The 25,012-nt window shown below is 52.1% G+C and overlaps 1 protein-coding gene across 6 annotated transcripts; it reads left to right on the top strand.

Annotated features, from left to right (window-relative positions):
- Nucleotides 1-5,855: 5,855 nt before the first annotated feature.
- Nucleotides 5,856-24,352, top strand: FBXL19 (F-box and leucine rich repeat protein 19). 6 transcript variants are annotated; one of them, XM_024744375.1, is made up of 11 exons: nt 5,856-5,953; nt 7,244-7,444; nt 8,841-8,984; nt 9,106-9,192; nt 9,286-9,504; nt 10,004-10,036; nt 11,307-11,818; nt 18,856-19,019; nt 19,110-19,271; nt 23,635-23,853; nt 23,962-24,352. In XM_024744375.1, exons 2-11 carry the CDS (start codon nt 7,268-7,270, stop codon nt 24,138-24,140), a joined length of 1,896 nt encoding a protein of 631 aa, XP_024600143.1. In that variant the 5' UTR covers nt 5,856-5,953; nt 7,244-7,267; the 3' UTR covers nt 24,141-24,352. The 6 variants fall into 6 exon arrangements, with proteins under 6 accessions (XP_024600143.1, XP_024600142.1, XP_024600144.1 ...); XM_024744374.1 differs by having other exon boundaries at nt 10,004-10,165; XM_024744376.1 differs by lacking the exons at nt 23,635-23,853; nt 23,962-24,352 and adding an exon at nt 20,485-20,741 and having other exon boundaries at nt 10,004-10,165.
- The last annotated feature ends 660 nt before the right edge of the window (nt 24,353-25,012 follow it).

Below are 25,012 nucleotides of genomic sequence, written 5' to 3'. Positions count from 1 at the left end.
CTTCCCAAATTGAAACTCTGTACCTATTAAGCACTAAGTCCCCATTCCCCCTCCCCTGGGCCCTGGTAAACATCATTCCACTTTCTGTCTCTATGAATTTGGCTATTCTAGGGACCTCATACCAGTGGAATCATACAGTATTTGTCCTTTAGTGTCTGGTTTGCTTCACTTAGCATACTGTTTTCAAGATTCATCCATGTTGTAGCATGTATTAGAATTTATTCCTTATTAAGGTTGAATGATATCCCCTTGTGATATTCATATATGCCACATTTTATTTATCCATTCATTCATCAATGGACACTTAAGCTTGCTTCTACCTTTTAGCTATCGTGAATATGCTGCTATGAACCTGGGTGTACAAATATCTGTTTAAGTCTCTGCTTTCAATTCCCAGAATTGGAATTGCTAGACCATATAGTAATTCTAATTTTTTTTTTTGGCTGTGCCATTTTTTTTGGCATGTGGGATCTTAGTTCCCCGACCAGGGATCCAGGGATCAAACCCATGCCCCCTGTATTGGGAACCCAGAGTCTTAACCACTAGACCACCGGGGAAGTCCCTAGTAATTCTACGTTTGATTAATTAATTAAACATTAATGTTTAATTAATTTTTATTAATTATTATTAATTAAACATTAATGTTTAATTAATTAATGTTTAATTTTTTGAGGGCCCACCATACTGTCATCCACAGTGGCTGGACTATTTTACATTTCCATCAGCAATGCACAGGATTCTAATTTCTCCCCATCTTTGTCAACACTTATTTTCTGTTTTTATTTTTATTATTATTTTTTTCGGCTATGCCGCGTGGCATGAGGGATCTTAGTTCCCTGACCAGGGATCGAACTGTGCCCCAGTCTTAACCACTGGACCGCCAGGGAAGTCCCTGTTTGTTTTTAAATAATAGCCATCCTAAGGGGTGTGAAGTGATATCTCATTGTGGTTTTGATCTGCATTTCCCAAATGACTAATGATGTTGAACATCTTGCCATGTGCTACTGGCCATTTGTATATCTTTTTTGGAGAAATGTCAAGTCTGCCACTTACATTCTTTAAAGTATATATTTAGGGCTTCCCTGGTGGTGCAGTGGTTAAGCATCTGCCTGCCAGTGCAGGGGACACAGGTTCGAGCCCTGGTCTGGGAAGATCCCACATGCCACAGAGCAACTAAGCCCATGTGCCACAACTACTAAGCCCACACACCTAGAGACTGTGCTCCGCAACAAAAGAAGCCACCACAATACGAAGCCCGTGCACAGCAACGAAGACCCAACGCAGCCAAAAATAAATAAATTAATTAAAAATATATACATTTAAAAGACTAATGACTTTATCATTTTTGTTAAAATGATACCTGTCCATTATAAAAATTGAAGCAAACCAGAAAAGAACAAAGAAGAAACCAACAAACTACCCTAGTTCACCATCCAGAAATAGTCATTACTGCATTAACATTTGGAGAACACCACTCTAGATATTTCATAAGTAAATAAAGAAAAAATTTATAACAATTCATACAATATGTCCTATTTCAAAACAAAAACATTGTATTTAACTTTATTTGAATTTAACAGAAAAAAAGGAAATGGAAACGGAACTGAAAGGATGATGGAACTTCAGAGAAATGTTTCCTCACTACAAATGACATTTATTTTTAAACATTTAAAATTTTTTTATTAAAAAGTTTAAAGTGAAGTATAGTTGGTTTACAATATCATGTTAGATTCTGGTGTGCAGCACAAATGACATTTTTTTCATATAATATTTCTCTAAGGTTAAGAAAAAATGATTTTGAAAAACATGAAAGATGGACTCATCTATTAATCACATATTTTTAAAGTAGATGCTGGGACTTCCCTGGTGGTGCAGTGGTTAAGAATCTGCCTGACAATGCAGGGGACACGGGTTCGATCCCTGGTCCAGGAAGATCCTACGTGCCGCGGAGCAACTAAGCCCGTATGCCACAACTACTGAGCCTGCGCTCTAGAGCCCGTGAGCCACAACTACTGAGCCCGTGTGCCACAACTACTGAAGCCCAGAAGCCTGGAGCCAGTGCTCCACAACAAGAGAAGCCACCGCTTCAATGAAATGAAGAGTAGCTCCCACTTGCCGCAACTAGAGAAAGCCCACACGCAGCAACGAAGACCCAACACAGTCAAAAATAGATAAATTAATTAATTAAAAAAAAAAAAGAAGACAAACCTTATTTTTGTACAAATGAAAAGGGGCTCTTGGGTGCTAATACCTTGAGTTTGTTTATGTCTGAGAAGGTCTGAAGTCATTATACTTTAATGTCAACATGGCTGGATTAGAGTATTTTCAACTCATGTTTTAAGTATATATAAATAATATCTGCTCATGGTAAAAATGTCAAACTGCAGAGTAAATTACAAAGTGAAAAGTAAAAGTTTTCCTCTATCTCTGTACGCAGTCTCACTCAGCCATCTCCCTACCCAGCCAGCTGGGGGTGTAGGCCCAGAGCCTGGCACTGAGGTCCTCTACACAGTGTAAAAAATGGTCTTGACCTTCAGTACGCTTATGTTCGTGTCTCAGTTAAGGAAGTGGGGCCAATAGTGCTTACGTTAGGACTGAAGCAAGCTGGATGGGGACTGTGTTGATCTTGTGAGTACATGTCTTATCCAAAATGGGCAGCCAACTGTTCAGCTCCAGCTGATTATTTTTAAAATACATTTATTTATTTATTTATTTATTTTTGGCTGCACTGGGTCTTCGTTGCTGTGTGCGGGCTTATCTCTACTTGCGGCGAGCTGGAGCTACTCTTCATTTGTTGAAGCGGTGGCTTCTTTTGTTGCAGAGCACGGGCTCTAAGTACGCAGGCTTCAGTAGTTGTGGCTCGCGGGCTTTAGACTGCAGGCTCAGTAGTTGTGGCTCATGGGCTTAGTTGCTCCGCGGCATGTGGGATCTTCCTGGACCAGGACTCGAACCCGTGTGCCCTACATTGGCAGGTGGATTTTTTTTTTTTTTTTTTGCGGTACGCCGGCCTCTCACTGTTGTGGCCTCTACCGTTGCGGAGCACAGGCTCCGGACGCGCAGGCTCAGCGGCCATGGCTCACGGGCCCAGACGCTCTGCAGCATGTGGGATCTTCCCGGACCGGGGCACGAACCCGTGTCCCCTGCATCGGCAGGCGGGCTCACAACCACTGCGCCACCAGGGAAGCCCCTGGCAGGTGGATTCTTAACCACTGCGCCACCAGGGAAGCCCCTCCAGCTGATTCTTGTTCAAGGAATGCAGACTAAGTGCTGCTGGATTTCAAGTGAAAGGAGAAATTTGTGGTTGCTCTGCCAAACTTAACACACAAAGGGGCTGCATTTGATCAGTTGGCGGATGCTGCAGTTGCTCTGACGATGGGCTCTGGAGTCTTGGGTTTGAATCCTAGCTCTATCTATCACACATCCATTCCCAGTTTCCTCATCTATAAAATGGGATTCTACCTCATAGGATTCTTATGAGGATAAAATGAGATGCTGAAAGCACATATGAGATGGGCTCTTCATAAAGCTTATAATCTAGGGGAAGAGTCAAATGAACCTCATCTGGGAATTCCACACATGAAGGTTTCACTGGGACAGAGACCAGAAGGATGAACAGTTAACTGGGTGCAGCAGTGGGAAGGGTGGAGGGGAAAGGCCTAACAGGCAGAGGGACCATCTCCAGAGAAAGCCCTGAGGCAATCATGCAAACCCAAACTAGAGCAGTGAGGACGCAGAGGACATAATCTTCTGGGAGCCAAGGACTTCCTAACTGATAAAGTGTGAGCTAGAAGGAGTCTCAGTTCAGCGTGAGGCCAGTCCCTGAAAATTTAGGATTTCACTCACACTGGCCTGTGTTAACTTTCCTGACAGAAAAACCACACCCACCAAGTCTTCCGCAGGGCCCTCTAACCCTCTTCTCTGAAACACAGAAGAGAGGGGGAAGCACAGGGATCAAAAGCGAGTTGTTTTCCAGGCAGAGGAGGAATATCAAGAAGTCAGGTAAGAAGGCACAGAGGTAGGAAGCAGTTCCATTTGCTTTGTCAGCTGAGGTGTCTGCGTGAGGGCAGGTGCCTCCAAGACTGGCGGGGCGATTTGCAGCGCCTACAACTTCAGGTTGAGGAATCTGGTCAGTTTGTAAGACCTCAGTCAAATGGAGAATGGGCGCCCCCTGGGAGCAGTACTCGGTACTGGACACAGGAGGACCCAGATGAGCGGTGGGGGAGGAGGGGGTGCGGCTCAAGATGGGGTAGACTGCCTGCCACAGTTTTCTTCTCACAGGAGCTAACTCCTTCCGGCATGATGGATTCCTGGGATCCCAGAACAGGTGGGCTGGAAGGGACCTCGAAAAAGGAACTACCAACACGTGCCCCGTGTCAGGCCCTGAGCTGGGCATTTTCGTGAACATTATCTTAACACTCCTAGCTCTGCTTCGAGGTAGGTATCGTTATCCCCATTTTTCAGATGAGAAAAATCGAGGTTTGGTGACTTCCCAAGAAGGGGCGGGGATTTTGTATGACTCCAGAGCCTTTCCCCTGGAGCTCTCACGACTTGGAAGCTACCGACTCTCTGAGGTTTGGGGGAACAAGCATCGGGTGTGAGGCGCCGAAGCTTTCCAAGGGACAACAGCGTAACGGTACATTCGGCAAGAACCACGCCCCCCTTGTCCCGACAACACTGATTTCTGTTTCTTTCCTTTAAGAACCTTCCATCGAAAGATGAAGTCCTCGCCACACGGGGAGGCGGATATTATATATTCCTGGATCGCCCGGACGTCTTTCTCCCTCACCCGCAATGATCCCCACTGGTGACATAAATTCTCCCCCGCTACTAGCGAGTGAAGGCATGAGACTACATTTCCCGGCAGGTCGTTCAGAAGCGGGTGGCGGGGATAGAAGGAAAGAGACCCTCTGTTTCTGTCCGCTCTCAATTTAGCGTGTCGGCCGTGATGCATATTTCAACAGCCCACGTCCTTTCTCTGTAGAGCTAAGGAAGGGACTACGTCCCCCAGCAGGCACTGGCGCAGAGGGCGAGTGATAGGCCGCCATCTTATTGTAGTCCTTTCCCCCGTTTCCGTAGGGAGTAGTCTTAGCGCATGGACTACAAATCCCAGGTCGCCGTCTCCCCTTTCCTTCGGCCGCCATCTTCGCTGGTAGCCCCCGCCCCTTTCCCCTTCCATTGTCTCGACCGAAGATAATAGAGGGGAGCAGGGAAGACTGCAACTCCCGTCAGGCTCTGCGCCAACGGGATGGGGATTTCGGTATTACAGGCGGGCGAGATGGCCAAGGTGGTAGAATGAGGCGATGGGGAGAGGCTAGGTAGCCTGCCATCTTTATGGTAGTCTCCTTATCCTCCTGGATCCGCCATTCTTAAGGAACGCTAGAAGGCCAAGAAACTACTATTCCCATCGTACCTCATAAGCTCGACTACTACTCAGGTGTCCGCCCCTCTCCCGCCATCTTGCTTGTAGTCCTCGTTCCTTTTCACCTTTCCATTGTTCCTGACGAGTAGAAATGGCAACGGGAAGGCAGCAGATGGACTGCGACTCCCGTCAGGTACCACAGACGCGGAGGGTTGTGGACAGGAGGGCGTGTGAGTGCCTGGGAAGGAGGTCGGGCCGGGGAAGAAGGCCATGTTGTTTGTAGTCATCGTTCCCGCTGCCCTATGCTCTGCAACGGGGAGCCTCGGGGCAACCGGACTATAACTCCCGGCACCCTCGGCTCCCGGTTTGGCACGTCCTCCACCATCTTGTTTGTAGTCCCCGCTGGCCCCAACATCCCATTGTTCCCACGGTGGCACCAGCGTCCGCAGGACCACGAGTTCCGTCGTGCCCTGCGCGTGTTAGTCCTGGATGAGCGTTTCGCGCCCCGTGCCGCCCGGCCCCCCCGCCGCCGATGGCCGCCGACCCGCCGGGAGCTGCCGAGAAGGGAGAGATGGCTCCCGGGACACGTGTGAGGTGGGTTCATGCGGCTCCTCCTCACCCCCAGACCTGGGCAGCTCCCAGTCCCATTCATCCTCAGCCCGGCCTCTCTCTACCTTACCCGCCCCCAGCCTCACCCTCTCTTTGCTCCAAACTCCTCATCTCTAATCCTCCTTCCTGTTACCTCTCAACCTTGGGGAACTGGCCTTCCTTCCTAGACCCTGCTTCCCCTTGCAGACCCCCATCCCCGCCTGCAGTCGCCGCCCTCCAAGGCCCCTCCCCTGGAGCACTGGAGGGCCCCTTCCTCCCATGGATGGGTCTGGAAGTCCCTGGAAAGGGGGAAGCTGGGGTAAGACTCTGGCCATAAAGAGACCCTCCAGGCCTGCTGAGTCTGTATGGGATCTTGGAGGATCTGGTTTCCCTGGGAAGGGGAGCCCAAGGGATTCTAGACAATTAGGGGTTGGGGTGGTGCATATGTAGGACTGAGCCCATCTTGAGTTCTGTGGAGATGTCAGGCTGGATTCGAGAATCCCAGGGAATCTGGGAGATTGCCCAGGTTGACCTGAGAGACCCATGAGGAGGCTGTCTTAGAGCAGACGGAGCTCTGTGGGGAGCAGAGGAGTTGAGATTTTTGGCTGAGGAGGGGCTCTGAAGCAGCATCTCAGGGAGGGTTTCCGAGCACTGGGAAGTTGGGCAACAGTGACTCTTTAGGGACTGGGTTAGGGAAGAAGGATACCATTGAATCCGGTGAGGAAATCTAGATTTTAGGGGAAGAGAAATTGGGTGTTAGTAGCTTATGAAAGAGAGAAGAGAGAGAGTAGGAAAGGTCTGGAGCTTCCACCCAGGAATCTGTGGATATTTGGGAGCTAAATCTGGGGCATTTTAGATTGGGGAGTGCATGGGCTGGAGCACATTTGGGTGACGGGAAGAGTTGGGACCTGTCTAAGGTAACTCCACAGACAAGGAGCCCCTGGCTTTCCAAGGAGCTTTGCTGTGGGGATGTCAGTGGAGAGGGCCCATGTCCCTCTCAGTGTCCTTTCGTCCTCCCTGGCCTAGGCGGGGGGGCACGATGAAGTGTCAGAGCAGGAGTGAGCTCAGGAAGCCAGTTCTCGGGGATCCCAGAGGGCCCGGGTGAGCTGCTTCAGGGAGAGAGCGGCCTTGCCTAGACAGAGTGGTTCCCCTCACCCCCTGCAGGAGGGACACCTTGTTCCTTGTCTCCCTGGGTAGGAAGCCAAGCTCTGGCTGCCTAGGAGTGGGGGAAGCTGCCAGGAGTCTCCCCGGCCAGGGCCCCAGTGGGCCCCTGACCTTGCCACCCTCCACCCACAGCCCTCGGCGTTGCTGACGCCCCCAATGTCGTCGAGCAGCCGGGGGCCGGGGGCCGGAGCGCGCCGACGCCGAACCCGCTGCCGCCGCTGCCGGGCCTGTGTGCGAACTGAGTGCGGGGACTGCCACTTCTGCCGAGACATGAAGAAGTTTGGGGGGCCCGGGCGCATGAAGCAGTCGTGCCTGCTCCGGCAGTGCACTGCCGTGAGTTCTGCCCCCGCCGTATTGGGCACGCCTGGGGCTCCGGGCACCTTTCCCCAGACAGCTCCAGCGCCTTTCTGGGTGGCTGGTGGTGACTCCTTAGAGTGTAACGTAAAGTTGCTGTTTGTTCACTCATTCATTCACTGGCTTGTTCAAATATTCGCCAGGCCTGTTTTTGTCCTCAGCTTCAAGCTGGGGCCAGTGTTAGGGTGTACAGAAGAATCCATCCCATGCTGTACCTTCACCTTTTTCCCAACTTTCAGAGGTACAGGCCCATAGAAAGCTCAGGCCCTCTCGTACCTCTTCCCAGAGCTGGCCCTGTGAATAGGTCTTTGCCTTCTTTGGCGTCCTTTTCACCTGTTAGAGTGGTCTTGGATTTGAGGCCAGTCTTACCCGCTGTGTGACCTTGAGCAAATCACTTTGAACCTCAAGGTACCTTCTCTGTGAAATGTTTCCTTTGCTGAGTTGTAAAGGTTAAACAGCATGGATATGAATGTAGCTGCTACAAGGCCCAGCACACAGTAGGTATCCAAGAAACATGGGTTTCCTCCCAGCTTCCTCATCCTTTGAGCTTCCCAGGGCTCCAGAGAGTGGTCCTTCCCCAGCAGCCATGAGGAGCCAGCTGCATCCTATGTCCCCCTCATGCCGCCACCTCCCTTTTTTCCTGCAGCCACTCTTTCCTTGTTGGTCTCTTTACCCCACAGCCCCTCCCTTTTCCTCCTTTCTCCCCCAACCCTTACCTCACTTTCCTTCCTTCTTCCCCACCTGCTGCTTCCTTGAACCTGCCTCACAACCTTCTCGATATGATTCAATATTACCACGGATTTTCCCAAACTCATGTTGTCTGAAGGCCACTCTCCTTTTTCTAGGACCAGCCAGCTGCCTTTAGTGTTCCCAGGGGTCTTGCCAAAACCGGGTTTATTGTGGGGTCCAGGGCAATCCTTGTGCTGCTCACTGAGCAAACTCAGAATCACCCCGAGCTGCTGCTGTGTTCCCTCCAGCCCTCTCTGGGTATTATTGTCAGGTTTGTCTACAGTCTTCTTCCTTTCCCAAAGCCAGCTACAATTTCAGGGTCACAAAGGCCCTGGATCCAGATGCAACGATCACAGCAGTAATAACAGCTATGTATCAACTACATTTCCTGCATTATCTCATTTTTATGACAGTCTTGCAAGAAAAAAATTCCTAGCCCCATTTTACAGATGGAGAGACAGAGATGTAAGAAGGTTAAATCAGTTGCTCAAGGTCATACTGCCAAAAAGGAGCAAATTCAGGATTAGACCCAACTTGGCCCACGGGTTCTGAACCTCATCCAGCAGCTGGCCAGGATCCCCAGAAAGAAGGGTATTTCTCCTGCTGCTTGCTTTTGGGGTCCCTGACGCCCTCTCTCCCCCGACAGCCTGTGCTCCCACACACAGCTGTATGCCTCTTGTGTGGGGAGGCTGGGAAGGAGGACACAGTGGAGGGAGAGGAAGAGAAGTTTGGTTTGAGTCTCATGGAGTGTACAATCTGCAATGAGATCGTCCACCCTGGCTGCCTGAAGGTGATGGCCCTGGGGACCCTGGAGGCTGGGGTAGGGCAGATTGTCGGGGAGCAAGGAGGTGGGCTAGGCTGCCTCTGAGTTTGCTGGCACCTGACGTCCACTCCCTGCCCTCTGCCTGCAGATGGGGAAGGCTGAGGGTGTCATCAATGCAGAGATCCCCAACTGCTGGGAGTGCCCTCGCTGCACCCAGGAAGGCCGGACTAGCAAGGTAGGGGCTGGGGCTTTTCTGGGTGCTAGGCTCTGGGTAGGCGGGAGGTTGGGGATCTGTGCAGAACCTCACCCCCAGCTTTCATCTCCCCAGGATTCAGGTGAGGGACCAGGCCGTCGCAGGGCTGACAACGGCGAGGAGGGCGCCAGCCTGGGGAGTGGATGGAAGCTGACGGAGGAGCCGCCACTTCCACCACCCCCACCCAGGCGCAAGGGTCCCCTATCTGCTGGGCCCCCCCCAGAGGACGTGCCTGGGCCCCCCAAAAGAAAGGAGAGGGAGGCAGGGAATGAGCCCCCTACCCCAAGGAAAAAGGTGAGCCAGGGAGCATGCTCACTAGGTCCAGCCTAAGGGATTCTGGGAGCTGTAGTCCTGTTCCTTTTAGAGGGGAGTGGGCCCTGGGAGATAGTGCTTCATGGGTTTCCCCCAGGGATTGTAGGGAGATGTAGTTCAGGAGTTGTTGGTGGGAGGATGGTGCGTGCTCAGTCTGGTGGAGAGGTACAGGTGAGAGACAAATGGCACTGGACAGGAAAGCTTTGGGTGCTTTAGGGAAGAGGCAGAGAGCATGCTCAAATTAGCTGCTGCAGAGGAGGAAGGAGGGGCTGGAAAGGGCCTGAGGGGGAAGAAAGAGGAGATGAGAGCATGCTCAGTGAGCCAGGCTACTGGTTACAAGGTGAGCATGCTCAGAGTTCTCCCTGAGATGGGGGCTTCTGGGATTTGTAGTCTAAGAGGAGAGCATAGATCTTAGTTTTGTGGACAGTGTGGGGCTAATGGCGTCTGTCCCTTTCCCCCTATCTCCTTCTTGCCTTGGTAGGTGAAAGGAGGCCGAGAGAGGCACCTGAAGAAGGTGGGTGGAGACGCCTGCCTCCTCCGAGGATCGGACCCAGGCGGCCCCGGCCTTCTGCCCCCCAGGGTTCTGAATCCGAGCCAGGCTTTCTCGTCCTGCCACCCTGGGCTCCCTCCCGAGAACTGGGAGGTGTGCCGGGGACCTCCTCCCTCCCCTTCCCACCTTTCCTTGCCCCACCTTCCACCCTGAAGACAGAAATCTGTCCCTTCCTGCCTACGTTGTCCTGCCCCAGCCCCACTTGGCCACGATGGGCATTTGGGCCTCTGGGAAGAGTGGAGGGGGAGAGTGGGTTGGGGCCAGGCCACAAGAGCCCCGTATTTCCCAAGAACCCTTGGGGTATCGTCTGACCCATTTGCCTTGTCTTTCCAGACCTTAAAGGGGAAAGAACTGAGTTCAAATCCCTGTTCAGCCACTGACTCCCTCATTGGTCTTGGCAACTTGTCAGCTGCTCTGAGCCTCAGTTTCCTCATCTGTGAAATGGAGATGATACTACCTCCCTTACCCCATCTATGCCACCGAGCTGTTTAATGACATTAAAGTAAACGAGCTTTGTAAACTGAAAATGTACTAGATTCTAGGGAAATAAGGCCCAGAGAGGTTTAAAGACTTGTCCAACGTTACACAGCAAAACTAGAATTCAGATGTCACTTTGCACTGACACACTGAATGCCAGGGTCTGCCTGATTGTGTTCAAATTCTGCCTCTGCCATTTATCAGTTCGTAACCTTGGGCAAGTCCCATAGTCTCTGAGCCTAAGTTTCCTCATGTCTAAAAAGAGTGGCCCAAGTTGCCCACTCCATCCCAGCAGTGTGAGGATGTCATGAGTCAGGTTGGGAGGCTCCACCCAGGGCCAGACAGTCACTGTTACTCTCACATCATTGAAGAGACACTTGAAATTGTCTGGTCCAGCGTTCCATGTTGTAGATGATGAGAAAGGGGCTTCCCAATGTCACACAGAATGGATAGCCCAGCCAGTACTCAAAACTAGACCTGTATGTGTTCTCCACACCTCACTGCTTTTGGAAACTCATAAGCTAGTGAGACCCATAAGACTTAATTCTTTGGATCAGCGCCTTCATGTGACAGATAAGGAAAGTGAAAAGTCCAGAGAGGGCCATGGCTTGACTGAGGCCTCATGTCACTCAGGAGCAGAGCCAGGGCTGGAACTCAGGACTGTCCCTCGGGCCGTTCATCCCTTGGTGACTCCTCAGGGATAGGGGGTGGGGAGGTATGTGTCAGGCCCTAGAACAGCCTTCCTCTCTCCCCGCAGAAACCAAAGCCGCCTTTGGCCTCTGCGGAGGGCCCTGCGGTGCCGTCCCCATCACCCCAGAGGGAGAAGCTAGAGCGTTTCAAGCGGATGTGCCAGCTGCTGGAGCGGGTGCCTGACACCTCCTCGTCCTCGTCAGACTCCGACTCGGACTCCGACTCGTCAGGCACATCCCTGAGTGAGGATGAGGCTCCTGGGGAGGCCCGAAATGGGCGACGGCCAGCCCGGGGCAGCTCAGGCGAGAAGGAGAACCGCGGGGGGCGGCGGGCTGTGCGCCCTGGCAGTGGGGGACCCCTCCTCAGCTGGCCCCTGGGCCCCGCCCCCCCGCCCCGGCCCCCACAGCTGGAGCGGCACGTGGTGCGGCCCCCACCTCGAAGCCCCGAGCCCGACACGCTGCCTCTGGCTGCCGGATCCGACCACCCCCTGCCCCGAGCCGCCTGGCTTCGAGTCTTCCAGCACCTCGGGCCCCGAGAGCTATGCATTTGCATGCGAGTCTGCCGGACTTGGAGCCGCTGGTGAGTGGCCTGGACAGGGCTGGATTCCATTGCCCACACGTCCTTGCTGTGTGACCTGTGACAGATCCCAGAGCCTCCCTGGGCCTTGTCTTTGTAACGATAATGCTTCTGCAGGATGTACATACTGCGGTGTTGACTATGTACAGGTTGCTTTTTATATATGAGTTCGCTGAACCCTCACAACTTTGTGAGGTGGGTACTGTTATCCCATTCTTCAGATGAAGCTGAGGTCAAGGTTATGTGGAGAGGAAGCAGTAGAACCAGGAATTTGATCCCAGTCCTTCTGGCTCCAGAACCTTTCCTCTTAATAACTGTCATTTATGAGTGCTTAGTATGTGCCAAGCATAGTGCTGACTGCTGTGCCTGCATCATCTCACTTGCTTTTCACCTGCCTCTGCTGAGGACAGTCTTATTATTGGTCCCACTTACCCATAAGAAAGCCCTTTGCCGAGTGGCCTCTGTCCTCCCAGGGGCAGCCATATTTGGGCCTCCTGATACTGCTTGGAACTTCTCTGTGGCCTGGAGCCACCACCAGCACCCTCTGCCTACCCTTCCCCCTCCCCCCCCTTTTTTTTTTTTTTTTTTTTTTTTTTTTGCGTACACGGGCCTCTCACTGCTGCAGCCTCTCCCGTTGCGGAGCACAGGCTCCGGATGCTCAGGCTCAGATGCCATGGCTCACGGGCCCAGCCGCTCCACGGCATGTGGGATCTTCCTGGACCGGGGCACGAACCCGTGTCCCCTGCATCGGCAGGCGCACTCTCAAGCACTGCGCCACCAGGGAAGCCCCCCACTGCTTTCTGAGTCTTGTTTCTATAGAAATGGTAGTCATCTTCCCAAACCCCTGGTCTTCCTCTTTGGTCCTGCCCTTGGCAACCCCCCCCACCTCTCCATCAAACTCCTACCACACTCCCCCCTCCATCCCCCCCCCCCAAAAAAAAAGAGCACATAGAGGCTTGCTGCATGTTGACAAGCCTTCATTCACTTTCATGTTCCCATGAAACTGTTTAGGGCAGATACTGTATCTGTTTCAGCTTCATGTTCTCAGCACAGGACAAAGGGTAGTGTAGGTGCTCAAAAAACTAAAAAAAAAAAAAAAAAAAAAACATTTTATTAAATGAGTAAATCCAGACTCTTTCCCAGGCCCTTACTGTGGGCCAGGCATCCTGTTAGGCACTTTGTAAACATTAGCTGATGTGTTCCTCATAATAACAGCCCTGCAAGCTGGGGGGATGAGGGACACCTGAAAGCACAGTGCAGTTAGTGGCTGACCTCAAACCCCAGTCCTTTTCCTAAGGATTTTGGGGTGCTTGTTCATACTTTCTGGTCTCTGTGGAAGCTATATAGCTAAGAAGAGAGGAAGGTAGGCTCTGGAGGTAAATTACCTGTAGGTGAATTACTCTTTCTCTGATGAGCTGTATGCTGTCGGGCTAGTTCCTTAACTTCTCTATGCCACAATTTCTTCATCTGTTAAAACAGGGAACCAAGGCATTTACTTCCTAGTGTTTTTGTAAGCTAATATACATAAAAAAATTGAGGACAGTACTTAGGAAAGAGAAACTTCTCAGTGCCTTAACAGCAATCATTATTACTCACTCAGCTACAAATATTTACTGAAAGTGTAGACTTTTACATCCTCAGAACACAGATCTGTGCCCTTGAAGAGCTCCCAGTCAAACTGCAACATAGAAGCAAATAGTTACAGCAGTTGCTGGGGATCAGCACCCTTGCCTCAAGTAATAATTGAGGAAATGTTTGCTGAGGCCTCTTCATCAGGGCCAGCCCTGTGTTTGGCACGTGGAATCCAGAGCTTTAAGAGGACCTGATTTCTGCCTCAAGGAGAGACTTGTGACTGGAGGCGGACGAAGCAGAGAAGCTGGACTGGACGGTGGTTTCCAGCTTGGGCCCTGGAGTCTGGCACCCATGGGTTTCATCAGCTGTGATTCCTGCACTTCCTGGATGAAATGGCCATGGCTGGATAACTATACCTATCAAGGCCTCCCTTTTCCTGTCTGTAGTCCGGGTTCATATCAATACCTTGTGGGGATAAAATGAGGTGGTTCTTGCAAAACACTCAGCACAGTACCTGAAGGGTGCTAAACACTCAATAAAGTAGTGGCTTTTGATGAGAAGGATGAGGGGAAGGCGGAGCAAGGGCCTGCGTGGGGCACAGTGGGACCAGTCAGGAGTCTCTGTCAGCGTAGGCACAGAAGCAGGGGCAGTGAGGATGGAGAGGAGGGACTGGAGTTGGGAACTTTTTAAGAAGCAGAATGGCTTGGATTTGGTGACTGAATGGCTGTGGGGGCAGCAGGGTGACTCTCAACTGAGTTTCTGGTCCATGAGCCTGGGTGGGCAGCAATGCCATGGCCCAGGGTTGGGAATACTGAGGAGGGGCAGGTTCCGGGATAAAGCCAAGAGCTCAGATTTGCCGTGTTTGGTCTGAAAGGCCTTTGGGCCAGTCAGGAACAAACAGGAGAGAGAGCAGCTGGATGTACAGGTCTGATGCTTAAAAGAAATATCCAAGTTCGGGAGTTTGTAACCTATAGGTAGCGACTTCAAGGAAGAGGGCAGAAATCAGAATGTCAGCATTTGTGAGTTAAAGAAAGAACAGGCAGAGAGAGATCGAGGGCACGAGTGTGTCCTGAAGGAGAGAGGTTGAGGAAGGAGTGAGTGATGAGCAGGGTCGGGTGTTGACAAGAGGTCATGAGAGGCCAAGGACCAGAAGTGGCAGTGGGATTTCGCTACAAGGAGGCGTTGATATCTTTGGCTGTGCTACGTGGGGGTGAGGGCACTGGAGCCAAGTTGCCTGGAGTTGAGGTTGGACTTTATCTGTTTGTTCTCTGCTGTGTCCCTAGTTTCTAAGATACGTGGCATACAGTAGGTACTGAAAAAACACTTGTTGAATGAGTGAATGAATGAAAGTGAGGAAATCAGGATAGAATGTGGAAAGAGGTAGTGATGGTGGAGTGGGAGAGAAATTTGTAGGTGGGAGAGCAGGAGGTTGCAGGCTTTCCTGTCTGGTGCCTTTCATCTTCTCTTGGAAACGGGTGGCAGAGTGATCTGCCCAGGCGAGCGGAGGGAGGGTGGGTGGACAAGGCCTGGGGGAACTGCTGAGTCGCAGGGAAGAGGGTTGGGACTTTGGAGGAAATGAGCAAGGAAGGAACTAGACCCCGGGTTCAAGGCAGTTGGGGTTAGGAGTAAAGACTTAGAGGTGGACAGATTGGAGGACAGTGGTGGCAGCAGGGAGTCCAGAGAGCTGAGAAGGAAGAACTGTCTTCGGTTGGAGCCAGGAGGCTGTGCATTCCTTACAGGTGGCAGTTTGGGCTGGTCTGGCTCTGTGGCCCCAGAGGGCCTCTGCAAGAGGGAGGTTTTGCACTCGAATTTGGGGATTTGGAGGTGGGCTTAGGAGGGTGCTGACTTGGTCAGGGGTGTTGAGTCAGGGGGAAAGGGAATGGGGTAAGGCATTTGAACATAAAGTTCTACCTCCCCTGGCTTGATGTATGCTTTGGCCTCAGACTTCTTCTGACCTCTTGCCTAAGTGTCATTCTCTAGTCTAGAGGGAACTTGGCCATGGCTCCCTGTCACTTTCACAACGAACTTCCACGGTCCTGTTGGACATCTGGACACGAACAGTGACTACACTAAACACTTCTTCTTTTTAGAGAAGCCCTTCAGAAGGGTCCTGCACTATCTCCCTTCTTTTTTTTAACGTCTTTCATTCAATTTTTTTCAATCATTGTTTTAAAAAACTGGAAGTATAGTTAATTTCCTCTCCATTTATGCAGCAAACCTTTGAAATAAGTGCTGCCTTTACCCCATTTTATGGTATGGAAAGCGGAGGCCCAGAGAGAGCAAGTGACTTGCCTAAGGTCACTCAAAGCACAGAGGTGGCAGAGCTGGGATTTAGATCCCCACGGCTCACACTCCTCACCTCTGAGCTCTATGGCCACAGCCGTCCAGCCTGGCATTCCAGCCCTCCTTGCCACGGCACCCCTACCCTGGGCCTCCTCTAGCTTCACCCCTGCCTCTTCTCCACTTCAGAATTCAGGCTCTCGACCCAGACTAGTCTGGTTTACAACCTGGCTCTGCTACCACTAATAGCTGTGGGACGTTGAATAAGTCTCTTAACCTCCCTGGGCCTCATTTTCCTTACCTCTAAAAAGGAGGCTAGTATTTACCTCCTAGGGCTGTTGTGAGGTTAAATGCTTAGTGCACAGAATGCAGTAAACCCTCAGTGAACACTAGATGTTAGTGCTAGAGTGACTGTCATCGTCATCCTCATCGTTAAGGGGAGATGATGAATTGCCCTTTGTTCCTGCTGCCTCAGGTTCTCAGAGCTCTCCGTTTTCTCTCTGTGCACTGGGCCTGGATACTGGTTCTTCCTCATCTGGAACTCACATCATCTTCTTCCCCTCACCGGAATAACTACTGCCTTCCTTTTTTTTTTTTTTTCCCCGCGCTGCGTGGCAGGCAGGATCTTAGTTCCCCAACCAGGGATCAAACCTGTGCCCCCTGCAGTGGAAGCTCAGAGTCCTAACCACTGGACCGCCAGGGAAGTCCTAACTACTGCCTTCCTTAAAGTCTCAGATCAGGCATTGTCTCCCTGGGAAGCTCCCCCTGCAGTGGAAGCTCAGAGTCCTAACCACTGGACCGCCAGGGAAGTCCTAACTACTGCCTTCCTTAAAGTCTCAGATCAGGCATTGTCTCCCTGGGAAGCTCCCCCTCCCAGTTTCTCATTGACTCTTATCATGTCCCTTGTTGCCTTACTTACTGTGGACTTAGCTATCACTCCCCTGTTTTCTCACTGTTCCATGCCTGGACACTTAGTATCAGTAGGGCCCTCAGTGACTGTTGGCTGCCACTCTGAGGTTTAAACCCAGTATTCTGGTCATCTAAGGGCAAAGGGACAAATTAGCTACAGCCAGGAAAAGTCAGGAGAGACTTCCTGGAAGAGGAAGCACTGGAGCTGAACCCTGAGTGATGTGGGGTGGATGGCATTTCTGTCAGTCACACATGTGCCAAAATGCGTTGGCACCAAACTGTGTGTGTCTATAGGCGGGCAGGTGGTTTGGCCTGGCTCTTGTGGAGTACGATATAGAAACAGTTGGTGGCCTATGTGTGCCCCCAGGGGGAAGGGCTCCCTTCTAGCCATGGAAGATACAGGAGGGCTTCAAGGTGGTGGCGGCAGTTGAGCTGGAACTCAAGACTGGGTCGGAGTGAGCAGAGAGATTTTGGATGGAGTAGGATGGAGAAAAGGACCTAGGGGCAGAAGCTGGGTTGAAGGTGGGTTACTTTGGGGTTTGTTTTTTTCCTTTTCCTTTTTAGAATTGGAGAGATTTGCAAATGTTTATTGGTTGAGTGGACAGAACCAGGAGAGGGAGAGGCTAGAATGCCAGAAGAGGAGGGAAATGGTAGGAGGTGGCAGGTGGGACAGAGGGGTGGAGTTGTTCAGATTGAAGGCTTAGTGTCTGTGCTTCCAGCTTTCCCTAAAATGTCACCTGGGACTCTGGAGTGTGCCTGGCAGTTGTAAGTGGCACAAAAACATGGCTTAATCCTTCCATTATTGATAGTTTTGAAAAGGAAGTCTCTCCATTGGGTGCTATTACATCTTTAACACCTTTCTAATACTTATCTCCCTGTTTAATAAAAATAGTCTTTAGATAGTAGCCAAGAGCCACAGAAACACCTAGCTAGAATTTAGTAACCCTGGCCTGTTACTATGGTGTTTATTTCTAAGGTTAACATATTTATGTGAAACAATACTGGTTTTAAGTTCAAAGAGGGGAATCAGTTTAAACATAAATTCATGTTCTGCAGATGAGTGGATAGCGAATGACTAGAGTTTGGGCATCACTGCCCCAGCCCAGGGCTTCTTGAAGGGAAAGCCTCCAGAATGGGGGCTGGGAGGGAGATAAGAGACAGCTTCCTGCATCCCTGCTTACCCCTGCTGCTTCTGACACAGTTCATCTAGCCCAGTGGGAATTTCCTGACATGGCTTTGAACTACTACTAGAAGAAACTTTTCAAACTGAGTCTTGAGGAACTTCAGTGTACTCCAAAGTATTAGTAGATGACCTTGGGAGAGATGGGGAAGGGTTCCCTGGTAAAATAAGTTTGGGAAGCCCTTTTCCAGGTCTCTGCATGTGGCCTAGTCAAGGCTCTCAGAAATGCTGGGATCAGGATCAAACAAACCTGTTTCACTTTGTTGAGGCCTCATTTGTCTTTGTAGTTTCGATACCTGGGACCTACTAGGCCTTCCATAAACACTGACTGAGTGTATAAATGGGAAGCCATAAATGAGGTGTGTTGTAGGGGGTGCTCTGTGGGAGCTTTGAGTGGTTCACACTGGCTTGGCATCATCCATTCGTGCAACAGATGTGCACCAGGTAATGTACTATGCACCTGGCCCGGTGCTGGGCACTGGGGCTGCTGAGGGGAAGAAGCCAGGGCTGCCCTCGTGGAGCCTCCATTCTAGTTGGAGGGATACAGTAATCAAAGAGAGACTAGGGCTGTAAGTCAAGCCTTGGGCAGCTGGTCCTCAGGATGGGCAGACACGAATCAAGGGCAGAAATTAATAAAGGATGAGAAGTGCCCACAGCCACCATAAGAAGCCCAGGGTAGGGGATGGGGGGCTGCTGAAAGATCTCTTTGGGGCTCCATCAAATACAGTGTGTGTGTGGGGGGGGGTGCCTTTGGCAGAACGGCAGAACGCTTTAGCAGCTGTAAGTCCCACTAAGTATAGTAACCCCACTTGAGCTTACAACAACCTTGTGGGCAGGCTGAGTCTGGACTGTCATCTCTACAAGGCCTCTGAGGCTCAGAGAGAGGAGTGAACTTGCCCAAGGTCTCACATCCAGTTAGTGATGGAATTGACCCCTGAGCCCAATGCTCTTGGCCTGGGTCCTGGGGCTTCCTGCCCTCCCCGCTATCTTACGTGGACCAGGAGAGAGCTGGGGTGAACCGGTTAGCATGGGGGTGGGGAATTGTGGGCTCCCTGAGAGCTGAGGACTGAGGTCTCTGTCTTCCCCTTGTGGCCAACAGGTGCTACGACAAGCGTCTGTGGCCTCGAATGGACCTGAGCCGGCGGAAGTCACTGACCCCGCCCATGCTCAGTGGTGTGGTTCGTCGCCAGCCTCGAGCTCTGGACCTCAGCTGGACAGGTGTCTCCAAGAAGCAGCTCATGTGGCTTCTGAACCGACTGCAAGGTAGTGCCAGGTGGTGAGGTGGGACTGGGAGGAGGAGGGGGACAGACCTAGGACGGAGTCCTCCTAGCACCAGTTTCCCGACGCCCCCAGGCCTGCAGGAGCTGGTGCTCTCTGGCTGCTCCTGGCTCTCTGTCTCTGCCCTGGGTTCAGCCCCACTGCCGGCTCTGCGGCTCCTGGACCTCCGCTGGATCGAGGATGTTAAAGACTCCCAGCTCCGAGAGCTGCTGCTGCCTCCGCCAGACACCAAACCAGGTGCAGCCTCTGTTCACTCCTTTGTAGAAGAGGTCGGACAAGGTGGGGGTATGAGGCCTCCAAGGTCTCTTCTGACTCCTGCTGGGTATTAAAGAATTTGAAGAAAGGACAGGATACATGAGTTTGAGTAGACAGGCCCTGCTTGGCCATTGTTCATTCATTCACTCTCCTGCTGTGTGCTGGGCCCTGTGATCAGAGCTGAGGGAAAAGGATGAGGAGGATGTAGCCCCTGTCTTCTAGGGGGAAGATGATTATGGGATGAAACACATACAGGACAGGAGGATGACACAATTCTGGGAGAAGCCAGGGGATTGTGAGTGAAGTCTCTGGGTGTGGCGGGCACTACTGGAGAGCCTTCGCCAGAGGGAGCAGCGGTGACCGCTGTGGAAGAATGCAGGCCCAATGTGGCTGGTCAGTTCCATTTGTCAAGAGGAGCCAGAAATAAGGATTTTCTGTGAAATATCTTGGTTTTTAAATGATGGCAATTAATTCAGATTCTTTTAAAATTCATGTGTGGACCCAGCAAAAACATGACTGAGCAACAGATTTGGCCCCTAGATCCTCTTGTCCTACAGTGAAAGGATAAGGATTTTGCTGAGGGAACAGAGCAGAGAGAGAGAGCCAGTTGACTTGGGAGGTTGTGTGGCGGTGGTAGTTTCATTTCCCAAGTCAGACCAGCCACCTCTTCACCTGGTCAGGCCCAAGTCCCCCGCCAGGTAAAGTCAGCTTTATGGCACACATAGTTCTGGGTCCAGCCCTATGTAGGGCCCTGGAGACCTCAAACTGAGTCAGACCCATTTCCCGCCCGGGTGGAACCCCAGTCATGCGGAAGAGAGAGACTCAGAAGTAGAAGGTTATGGCGTGACATGGTGGGAGCTGTGGTCGGGGGGCGGGGGGCGAGTGGTGGGCAGGAAGGCAGTGAGAGAAGCCCTCCTTGAGGGGGTGCTATTTGAACTGAGTCCTGAAAGGGACAGCGTTTTCCCCGGGAGTGTGAGGCAGGAATAAACATCCCATAAACAAAAAATTTTATGGGATGTGAGAACCATATTGGCAAAGGGGGATGCTGGGAACTGAGGCTGGTCAGGTGAGCACAGGCCTGATCACTTTGGGGGTCATATGGAGGTGTGAGGTGGGGATGCTGAGGCCTGGGGCTCTTTGTCTAGCTCTAGCCAGGAGATGGGATACTCACGGCATCTTCTCTGGCCCCCACCAGTCTGTTCTCCATAATGAAGCCGATGAACTATCCAGAAGGTCAGATCTGTCCACGTCATCCCATGTTCTACACTCGTTCTCATTGCTCCCTGGTGGTCTTTGGATGAAGATCAGTATTTTACCACAGTCAATAAAGCCTGGTCTGGCTCCCACTGACCTATGGTGTCCTTACACTTCAGCCTCCTTGCCAAGTGTCCTCCAGCCCCAGGGCCTTTGCCCACTCCTCTTTGCTTAGAATGCTCTATCCTCCTTCACCTGATGAACACCTAATTGTCTTTCAGGCCTCAGCGTAAATGTCACTTCCTCCTAGAAGCCCTCCATGATCTTATCCCCCATTGAGATTACAGTCCCTCTTTTAGAGAACAGTCCCCTCCCAGCTTATCACTGTACAATTGTGAAATGATTTGGTTAAAATTAGTTTCCTCCCACAAGATTCTTAAGCTCTGTGAGGGTGAGGACCATCCGCTCACCCCAGCACCTTGCTTTCACAGCTCTCTTTCATGGCTCCCTTCTTCCCACCCCATACCCCTCCACAGCAGTCTTGGAAGGGGAGTAGAGGAAGAACTAGGATTTTTCCCATTTTCTGGATGAGGCCCCAGAGGCCCAGAGGGGTTGAGAGCCAGACCTGAGCACCCACCCACTGCCCACTCTTACTGGAGTTGGACTGAGCATTGGGAACAGTGCATTCCAGGAGGTGAGAAAGTGCCGGTTGTCTGGCAGACTGACTCCATCTCCTCCTGCTTCAGTTCACTTCAGTCTAAGCCCCTTTCTCAGGAGCTTGCAAAGGTGAGCTGTCCAGGCCTCCAAGGCCTAAATTATCGTTGGGACTTTACACCCACCTTTATCATCTTGGCTCCCTGGCTTCGTGCAGCATTCCTGGAGCAAAACAAAGTTTTCCTACTTCCTTGCTTTTGCCCCTGCTGTTCTCTGCTTAGCTACGCTTCCCTCCCATGTTCCCTCTCCACATGTTCAAATGCTTAAAGGCCCACCTCAGTGAAATCCTCCCTGACGCCCACTTCTCCCGCCCCAGCCACATGTGAGCTCTCTTTCCTCTGCTTCCCTCTGTTGGCTCTTAGCTGTGGCCCGAGGTTGAGGGCATCTGCAGATATATCCCCTTTCCAGGCTCTCAGCTCCTCAAAGAAAAAAAAAGAGAGGTAGAATTCAGAGATTGCCAAGTCAGGTGCCCACAGACTTGGTGGCCTGGCAGGTTACAGAAGTGGTGGGCTTGGTGCAGGACGTTAGGGAGTACACCATGCAGCTTTCATCATCAGGTGAAAGGGGTAGCCCAGTGATGACAGAGCTGACAATTTTTCAAGGAAAAGCTCTACATCAAAAATTTCTTTATAAAAATGTCATTTTGGGAATTCCATGGCAGACCAGTGGTTAAGACTCCAAGCTTTCACTGCTGAGGGCCCAGGTTCAATCCTTGGTCGGTGAACTAAGATCCTGCAAGCCGCGTGGAGTGGCAAAAAAAAAAAAAAAAAGAAAAAAAAGTCCTTTTATGTAGCATCCGTCCCTGAGAAAATTTTTAGCACTATGCAGACACCATAGAACACTTGTGTAGGCTAGCTTCCTGACTTTGTGACATCTGATCTAGTTTATTTAGGGGCTAGGCTGGTGTCTGGGAAGCAGATAGCGCTGTGGGAAGAGTTTGGACTTAAGAGTCACAAGGCCTGGTGTCCTGGCTCTGTTAATTCAGATCTTGGATAGATTGTTTAGTGATTTGAAGCCTCAGTTTTCTCATCTGTAAACAGGAATGATGATCAGAGAACTTGTTTCCCAAGGCTGTGGTTCTTAAAAGTGTGGTCTCTGGACCAGCAGCTCAACATCGCTGGAGAACTTGGTTTTTTTTTTGTTTGGTTGGTTTTTTTTGGCCACACCAGGCGGCATGCGGGATCTTAGTTCCCCAATCAGGGATCGAACCCTGCAGTGGAAGCGCACAGTTGTAAACACTGGACCTCCAGGGAATTCCCTGGAGAACGTATTAGGAAAATAAACTCTGAGGCCCCACCTTAGACTACCTGAACTCTGGGGGTGGGGCCAGCTGCCAGGGAGATGCAGAAGCCTCTCCAGTTGGAGAGCCACTGGCCTAGGAGCAGGCAGCCACTTAGTTGGTGCCTGGCCCACAGTGCATGCTCAAGCAATGGCTGCTGGTGCACCAAGGGAATTAAGTTACAAAAACCAAAAACAGAAATGCAGGATCGTGGTAGATACAATAAATGGAAAGCTTTGGGTGCAGAGATAAGGAGGGGTGGGTGCTCTTCTACCCTGGAGATAGAGGAAGAGGAGACCTCTGAGCTCAGACCAGAAAGCCAGGGACCCTGGCCAGGCAGGGGATTGAGCACAGGTGGCCCCAGGCAGAATCTCTTGGGGTAGGGTCCCCTGTGGAGTTTGGCCCAAGTATTTGGCGGGGAGAGAGAGGAGTTTGGAGCTGAGACGGGTGAGATCTTGTAGGAACTGGAATGTTCTGCCAAGGAGATTGGACTTCTCTGAGGTGCCCTTGGAAAGTTTTTAGCAGAGGAGGGATGTGGTCTCATTTGCATTTGGGAACAGCTCTCTTTGGATGAGTGAGTGAGGAGGCTGGGGCAGGAGTTCAGGCAGGAGTGGTGTCACCCCAGTGGTGAAGGGATCCAGATGGGGACTCCACTGATCATGGAAGGAGAAAGATGTGCCAGAGGAGCCTGCTGGGATGGCAGTTCCATCGGGGATGTCATTTGTTGGATGAGTGGCTACATATTGAGCACCTATGCCCCAATTCCTGGGCACAGAGCAAGAACAAGACAGACAAATTCTTGCCTTCATGGAAGTGACATTCTAGTGGGACGAGAGGAAAAATATATAATATGTCAGATGGTGAGAAAAAGAGGGAAAAGTGCAGGGAAGGGGTTTGAGTATATGGAATGTTACAGTTTCAGGTGGAGTAATCATGGAAGGCCTCCTTGAGGAGGCAGTGTGAGCACTGGACAGATGAAATGATGTCGAGTTTTGTGTGTTTGGGGGAGAAGAGCAAGCCATGAGCCACGTAGAGAATGCAAGTCGAGGTTCTCTTATAGTGGGAGCAGGTTTGGGGGTGGTGAGGGATGAGTGTGGAGACACAGCTGGTGCAGGGATGGCAGCAGCCAGGAGGCTGACCTCTTCTCTGCCTGCCCAGGGCAAACGGAGAGCCGTGGGCGGCTGCAGGGGGTAGCTGAGCTGCGCCTGGCCGGCCTGGAGCTGACGGATGCCTCCTTGCGGCTTCTGCTGCGCCACGCACCCCAGCTGAGCGCCCTGGACCTGAGCCACTGCGCCCACGTTGGGGATCCCAGCGTCCACCTCCTCACAGCCCCCACCTCCCCGCTCCGAGAGACCCTGGTGCACCTCAACCTCGCCGGTAAGCGTGGTCCCTTGTCTGTCCATCCTGCTAACCTCTTGGTCCCTGTGGTCCATGCCCACCCGCTACTCACCTTCCTGGTCTCAGCTGCCATTGCCCCATCCCCAGGTTGCCACCGCCTCACGGACCACTGCCTCCCGCTGTTCCGCCGCTGCCCGCGCCTACGCCGCCTAGACCTGCGCTCCTGCCGCCAGCTCTCCCCTGAAGCTTGTGCCCGGCTGGCAGCCGCCGGGCCCCCTGGCCCCTTCCGCTGCCCAGAGGAGAAGCTGCTTCTCAAGGACAGCTAGTTGGGTGCCCCCCACCCTCCCCCAGGACTCATCAGGAGCCTGGACCTCAGGCCTTCATTTCACCCCTGCCAGGAGGCCAGGTTCCCCACCTCATGACTAGGGATTCCTGCCCAGGGACTTGAGCCAGCCTCCCCCCCTCTACCCCCTGCACTGATATCTCTGGGGGTCTCTCCTTCCCATCCCCTCCCCCTTCCACCTGCTTCCTTGTCCATTCCCTGACCAGAAACTGGGAGTTGGGGGGTGGGGTGGGGGGGCCCGAAAAGGGAAACCAGAGGAGCAATTGGGGATCCAGACGTCGGAGATGAGGGGATTCGGGGAGCCAGGGGAAAGGCAGGGCTGAGTGAGGGGTGGGGGCAGGAGCACCCCCTCGGGGTCACCCCTCTCCTTCCTCCCTCCCCAGATTTCAGTTCCTTCCCCCCAGCCCTGACTCCTTGAACGTCACTGACAATGGCAGCTATTGTGAGGAGTGGGGGCTGCGGGCCTACCCGCTGTTCGGCGCGGCCCTGGGGAGCGGTGAGGGGTACCCCAGCCCCCTACCTGCCTCCCCGCACTATACTTGAACATTCATCTGTACTGAAGTGTTACTTGAACCGGGGGAACCTCGGACCTGGGGGAGCCGGAGCTTGAGGGGACAGGACCAGCTTGGACTGAGACTGGACTGGTGGGCACCCAGTTTGGACTGGACCACCCCCAGGCTCTCTCTTGCTTTACTGTATTGAGCAGCTCCACCCCTCCTGACCTGGGGTGGGGGTGGGGGTGGGGTGCCAGCCCAGTGATGGGGAAGATGAGACTCCTCCAGCTTGGCTCTTCCCACTCTTTCATCGTCATGGAAACTTGTATCCCATTTGCCCAGGGAACTGCCACTCCTGGTT

This window comes from Neophocaena asiaeorientalis, unplaced genomic scaffold, assembly GCF_003031525.2.
Source record: "Neophocaena asiaeorientalis asiaeorientalis breed wild unplaced genomic scaffold, Neophocaena_asiaeorientalis_V1.1 scaffold91, whole genome shotgun sequence".
Classification (NCBI taxonomy): domain Eukaryota; kingdom Metazoa; phylum Chordata; class Mammalia; order Artiodactyla; family Phocoenidae; genus Neophocaena; species Neophocaena asiaeorientalis.
Note: the sequence above shows the minus strand (reverse complement) of the source record. Positions and strands in the feature narration are given on the sequence as shown.